This window comes from Gymnoscopelus microlampas (genome assembly GCF_963454915.1).
Source record: "Gymnoscopelus microlampas genome assembly, chromosome: 11".
NCBI lineage: Eukaryota > Metazoa > Chordata > Actinopteri > Myctophiformes > Myctophidae > Gymnoscopelus > Gymnoscopelus microlampas.
The window spans coordinates 28,194,010-28,200,834 of NC_139948.1; the positions used below are offsets into that span (position 1 = coordinate 28,194,010).

The 6,825-nt window shown below is 42.8% G+C and overlaps 1 protein-coding gene across 1 annotated transcript; it reads right to left on the reverse strand.

Moving 5' to 3' along the window:
- Positions 1 to 4,074: 4,074 nt before the first annotated feature.
- pde6hb (phosphodiesterase 6H, cGMP-specific, cone, gamma, paralog b) lies at positions 4,075 to 6,614 on the reverse strand. The gene is made up of 3 exons (XM_084072133.1): positions 6,583 to 6,614; positions 4,620 to 4,777; positions 4,075 to 4,438 (listed from the first exon to the last, which is right to left on the reverse strand). The coding sequence occupies exons 2-3, from the start codon at positions 4,760 to 4,762 to the stop codon at positions 4,321 to 4,323; spliced, it is 261 nt and encodes an 86-aa protein (XP_083928259.1). The 5' UTR covers positions 4,763 to 4,777; positions 6,583 to 6,614; the 3' UTR covers positions 4,075 to 4,320.
- Between the last annotated feature and the right edge of the window lie 211 nt (positions 6,615 to 6,825).

Here is a 6,825-nt window from a genome sequence, read left to right on the forward strand (position 1 = left end):
GAAACTCCACGCCCTGATATATTTGACTCCCATTTCCCATAACCTCCCACAATCACTGCACATCATAATCTTCAGTATCATAGTGACCTTCTAAAGCATCAAAACACATTTTGACAACCAGTCATTTTGAGATTGGTTGAAATTTAAACTGTAAACACAGAAACTGAACTAAATCTGTAAAGCTATACTTCAAATCACTGTTAAGGTGACTGTTCAGCCCCATATTAGAGGCCCTCAGAGGTGAATCGGAGAATAGGGAGTGGAGATTAGAAGACCTGACTCAGCCTATTGTCACCAACACTACAAGTCAGTAGACAAACCAGTAGTCATAATAGTTTACTGGTGAGCTGTTTGCAACAGCCCATGGAAATAGTGAGGAGCCCTAGGGAGCATTGCATCAGGAATAGAGAATACCTTCCACTGATCATCCCTGCAAGTCTGTACGCAACACTTCAGCTCATGTCTGTACAGGCATTTGGGAGTTTACAGGGTGTGTTTATTCCGTCAGAAGGGTTGGGAATGGTGGAGAATCACTGTAGCTTTATCTGTGATAGAGAATAACAGTGGGGGTATGCCTTTCAACTAAATAATTAACAACAAGCTTGCTTGGAGCCTGGAGGGGAGTGTAATGTTATGTGCCATCATGTATTCTGAGTCTGTAAAGTATGTCAAGGGCATTAAAGCCTAGAGCGTGTGCGATGCTTAACATTAGTGAGAATTCAAGCATGGTGTCATGATTTAAGAAAACCCGGAGGTGTTACAAACTGTATTCATTCACACAATGTTTGCTGGGTATTAAACTGGGGAAAGAAAATAGAGGAGTCTTTGTGTAGCTGCACAGCCAATGGGTGTCTCTGAGTTGATATTAGATCATCAGTGTTATTTGTGGGAATAACCCTAGCAACCAGTTTTGATTTGTTTTTCATGTATTTATTTGGGAGTGATTCAATTTGCTGACTGAGTCGACAGATTTGGAACTGAATGTCCCCATCAGTGAATATATGTGAAGTGAATGTCCAACCTGGGACCTGTGTCCCCTCTGAGGAGCACACCTCTGCTACGCAGGAAGCCTGGGAGGCAGAGATTATGTTTTCGCCTGTGTGTGTGTGGGTGTGTGGGTGTGTGTGTGTGTGTGTGTGTGTGTGCGTGCGTGTGCGTGTGAGTCTGGATGTGTGTGACCTGTCTGTCTGTCTGTCTGTCTGTCTGTCTGGAAGACACTCCACTTCCAATTGATCTCATGGCCGAGCTATACCAGGTTGCCTTATATCACATATGCTCTGCGGAGTGCCGCTTTCCAGTTGATTGCTGCTATTTGTGTATGTTGAACTTGTTTTGCTATTAATAATAATACGTCAAACTCCCCAGGTCCTACAGGATGTTGTAGGAGGTCAGAGTGGTTCGGGGGGAGCTATGGTAGGTTGTTGAGGGTCTTGTTTTAGAATTTTGGAGTCTATTCTGTGTTTGACTAGAAGCTGGTGAAGGTCATAGAGGACTGGTGTGATGTGGTCTCTGGAGAGGGTAGATACTGGTCTGGTCAAGTCAAGTCGAATTTTATTGTAGCCCATTATCACAAAACATGTCCAAACGGCTGTACATAAAAACAAGCAGTAACTAGAAAAAGGGCTCCTTGGAGCACAGGTCTCCGCCGGGCCAGCAATGTTCTGAATTCAGACATTATAGAGGTGAGTGGAATCTGTAGAAGCTGAAGTTGAGGTTCAATGTTAATGAAGTTATTACCAATCAGGATGGAATATGAATGTTGGACAAAATCTGTAGGAGTAATATTAAAAAAAATGTTTGCAAAAATAGGCCTGCTGGTGGCGCTATTTAATAGGCCAATGTGAAAAGGGTGGCATTTCTTCCTCGGCCTAGTGGGAATGTGTGTGCAAAGTTATACGTCAATCGGACGCTGCGTTCATGATTTGAGGCATTATGTTCAAAGCGAACGACTCCTGCAAACTTGAGATGCATATCTTTCAATCAGGATGGAATATGAAAAATCAGACGGATGGATCCGTGTTGATCACATGACCATAGAGATAACGCGTACCGATTTGTGTGATGTTTGGACAAAATCTGTAGGAGTCATTTGTCATTTGTTTAGCAAAGGTTGGCCTCCTGGTGGCGCTATTAAAGGCAGATGTGAAAAATGCAGGGCAGAGGTTTTTCCTTGGCCTCTAGGGAGTGTGCGTGCAAAGTTTTACAGGGATCGGTGCACTTATAGGTAAAAACACGAATCAGCCTGTTATAGTGCCACCATGAAGCCAATTTGAAACATTTAGGGTGGCATTTCATCCTTGGCCTAGTGGGAATGTGTGTGCAAAGTTTCACGGCAATCGCACGCTGAATTCACGGTTTGAGGCATTTTGTTCAAAACGGATCATTCCTGCAAACTTTGGAAGCCAATGTTAGCCAATCAGGATAGAATATGAAAAATCGGACAGATCCGTCTTGATCACAAGACTATAGAGATACTGTGTACCGATTGGCGTGAAGTTTGGACAACATCTGTAGGATTGAATTGTTTAGCAAAAATTGGTCTCCTAACAGGCTGATCTGGAAAATTCGGGGCAGAGGTTCTGCTGTGGCAGCCAGGGGTGGTGTGCACAGTGCACACACATAAAAACAAGGTAAACAATTTAAGCTGGATGTAGTGCTTGGTTTAGACTAGGTGATGTCAAAGGCTGAAGCAAAAGGGTGTGTTTATTCTTGAATATGATGACTGAGCTAGACTGTCGGATGTGGACGGGGAGAGGACTCCAGAGTCAAGGGGCTTGATAAGAGAAGGCTCTGCCACCTACTGGCGTTTTATCTATTTTTGGGACAGTTAACAGACCAGCATTGCTTGATCTTAGGGATCTAACTGGAATATAGGGATTAACTTGGTACAGTATGATAGATAGGGTGGTGCTAGGTTGTGTATTATTTTGAAGGTTAATAGTAAAATCTTAAAATCAGATCTGGCGTGTATAGGGAGCCATTGTAGAGAGAGATGAGTACAGGGGTGATGTGATCAAATATTCATGTCCTGGTTAATATCCTGGCAGCAGTGTTTTGAATGAGTTGTAATTTGTTGGTGGTTGATTTAGGTAGTCCAGAGAGAAGAGTGTTACAGTAGTCTACCCGCCTAGATGATACAAAAGCATGGATGAGTGTTTCAACATCAGTCATTGACAGAATGGGGCGGATCCTGGCAATATTACTTAGATGGAAATATGTAGTCTTTGTCATTTCGTTGATGTGGTCTGAAGATGGGCAGTGGAGTTTCGTAGTTTGTTGTGGACTTTGGTGGTGGTGATATACAGAAGGCTGTTACAGTACAGTAATCAAGTAACGATGTAATGAAGGCATGGATGAGTGTTTATGCAGCAGAGTGTGATGGTACATTATCTAGGCGGGCAATGCATTGTATCATATCAGAAACTGCAGCTGTGCTGCAGTATGTGGGGTTACCCTTTGTATAGCGAGGTGAATTGGTGTGTAATGGTTCTGGTTTTGTGATTCCATTTGGTTGTTTCATCAAATTGAAATTGTACATTTTAAGTTCAGGCCTTCTTGGATGTGATCCATTCCAGCTTTGTATAGATTCCAGATAAAGACACCGGACAATATGAGTACTAAAAATTGACACCATTTATTTTGGCTAAAGATGACATGACCAATTCACAGAAGGCTACACATTCAGTGGCTCAAGTGAGTTTTGTGTTTGCAACAGAGAGGGAATTCCTCAGCCATAATGATCTGGAAATGCATTGTAGCGTTGGTTGTCACGATACATCACACACTCTTGTGTCCCTTTGTTTCCCTGTCTGTTCAAAACAATTTTCATCAACAAGTAATAAAAAACACTGCATAAAAATAGACAGAACCATGTTTAAAGGAACGAACGAGGGGAATATAAAAGGTAAAACATTTTTCTTATTAAATGCGGAAAACAAAAATATTTACAGTTTCACAGACAGCTAGAAGCAAATACAGGCTAGTAGTAGCTAGTGTTTTGCTTGCGTCCAGTGGTATCGATGGAAGAAGGGAGGTGATGAGGAGAGGAGCAGGTGCAGGAAAAGGAGTGGGGAGCAAGGTTTTTCTTCTCGCCATATGACTTCAAAGTATATATTATACACTGTAAACAGTATTATATAATAATAATAATATAAACATAAGAATATTCTTATGCATTTCATCCACTTCAGTGGAGTGCAAAGTAGATAGACGAGAGGGGCATTAGTGGGTTGGCCGGCAGCCTTATCGTAGCATGCCGGACTGAGAGAGAGAGGGGGGTTAGGGAAAGGAGAGGTGCGGGCAAGGCAGGAGCCAGCAGCTTTAGATGATTCCATATTTGGCCAGGTCGCTGAGCTCCATGTCGCCGAAGGCCTCCCATGGGCAGACCACTGTGATGTCTGTGCCAAGACCCTCCATGCCGGGAATGTCGTCGCCAAAGCTGAACAGAGCAAAAAGGAAGAGAAGGGTCAGCGATGATGATTGTGATGAGAATTAGACCTCTGTGGGAATTGGCCTCAGTCTATCTATTGGTGTCTTATATGAGGAACGGTGAATGTATTAAAGAGTGAGAGGCATGTGGTTTCACAGACAGAGAGAGGCAGAGTCAGTGGCTGGCTTACCCCTTCTGGCCAGGCTTGGGGGCCTTGCTCTTGAATGTACGAGCTGCTCTCTGCTTGAACTTGGGTGGTCCCTTCTTGGGTGTGGTGGGAGCAGCGGAACCAGTAGCGGCCAGTGCGCTTCCTGCTGGGTTTGCGGTGTTCATTTCTGTTGCTAGTTCCTAAAAGACACAGGAGAGGTATTATTATTATTATCATTATTATTATTACATCTGGGTTTTTTTTCTGTCCATCTCTGTAAAGCCTTCTGTTAATCCCTAACTGTCTCCTTCCAGTCCCCACTGGCACTGCTAATCAGTGAGGATGATGCAGATTAGGTTTAACAGACAGATTATGCTAGCTCTAATGCCATTTTAATTCATGGCAGATTAATTGCTACTTTTAGACACCGGAGATGCCCCGTGTAATGAGGGATTAACCTCCGTTGTTTATAGTAAGTAGGCTATGTCCCTCAACCTTTTCCACACCAAATAATTTCAAACTCTCTTGGACAACTCTTTCCAACACAACATACAGTAAAGACAATAAATAGAATCTCCTAAATACATCCATACTTCCTTCCTAACACACAGCAACATGTCCGTAAAGCAGTTTGTTTAATGCTGCAATGGCTGAGTGCACAAACCTCCTGCTAAAGCGAGAAATGTCCCATCTCAAAGTTCTATATTTCCATCCAGAAGGTGATTGTTGTGAAGTGATGATTGGGGGGGTGATCAGTGTCATTTGATATTGTGGGTGTTAAGCGTGATGGCTCTGTCGTTCAAGTCTGAGAGTTTGGGTGTAGGAAGGCTAATGAATTCGGAGGCAGTATGTGTGATGCTGGTAAGTTGTTTTTTGTTGGAGGCCAATATGTATAAATAGCATGGTACAACAATCCAAGATATTCTTCTGCTCATTATAATGCTGTCTATCAGTCTATATTATGCACTATTCTAATTATATTTTCATTAGTTTAGTTAAGTTTAGTTTTGGTCCCACAGGTGTGAATCTAGCTACTGTATGAGGTTAGACCCCGATGGCCAGGTCTCAACATCATGTCATGGTATTGAGAGCAGGCAGTCGTAAGTGCATGGGTGACCAATAGATCACATCATTGTCTGTCCACCTTCTTCTTTCTTCATCTTCTTAAAGAGTATCTTTCCTAAGCTCTACTCTGTCTCTATCCTTTCCTGACCAGTGACCATAGTAATCCCATTAGGGGAATCAGGGAGTCTGAAAGCAATCTTGCAGGTCACGTTATGTTGCTCAAGTATTAGCCCCACCTGTGTCTCATAGCAGATCCAACAGTCACATGGGTAGACTTAAAATGACTCTCCTATAAGTAATCTATCACACTGATGTATTGTATATAGATCTGTGGAACAGCGCCAGGGCACAGCCAGAGGGCAGCCAACAAATAATTAGCCATCTGCTCCCGTGATTTTTTGCCCCTCAAGTCAATCCTCTTTTCTCCAAGCTTTAGTAAATGCCAGCACCTGTTCTCTTCTCGATGGTTCTTTGTATCAGCCTTTTCTCAGTGTGCAGAGTTCAATTCCTGAACCATTTTACATTCGCAGTTCAGCATTTACACTGACAATTAAATGCTCCATTTAACCGGTTTACCGAGCAATTTTACTATCTGTTGAAAATACTGATCTACCAGCATAAGATGAATACACAGAGTAGGGTTCCCTAATTTCTTCCAATTAAGTTTCACCAACTGTTAAAATGTTAGTCTCTGCAGAAATTTCGATTTAATTAGATTCATCCATGCATACTATTACTTTAAGCACTTTACCAATCCAAGCACCATATTCAGTTCTACTACTGTACAACTATTGCATTTGAAGTTAGTGCCAGCAGTTGCAATACTAGGTAGCTGTTGTAGCAGCAGCAGCAGCAGCAGTAGTAGCAGCAGTAGTAGTAGTAGTAGTAATAGTAATAGTAGTAGTAATAGCACTGAAATAAGTAAGCAGTTTTTCCTCACCTGTCTTCACAGATGCTCAAAAGGACTGTTCCTGGTCTCTTCCTCCGAGCTGCTTGGTGCTTCTTAGTAGAACCTTGTGACGATGGGTGTCCGTCCTGCTCTTTTATCCTTCGATCTTTAATCCCTGGTGCCTCCTCTTCTTGGTCACATGGTCAACAAAAAGGTCAGACAACTCAATCACCCGACCCAGCATGTTCTCCATCCATGCTTCCTCCCTCCATGCCTTACCCCCTTCCCCCCTTC

Bases quoted from the DNA above. Each gene is read 5' to 3' on its own strand.
- pde6hb (XM_084072133.1), bottom strand. From the start codon at position 4,762: ATGAACACCGCAAACCCAGCAGGAAGCGCACTGGCCGCTACTGGTTCC. The intron at 4,439-4,619 runs GTAAGCCAGCCA...TGCTCTGTTCAG, and splicing joins CCCAAGCCTGGCCAGAAGGG to CTTTGGCGACGACATTCCCG.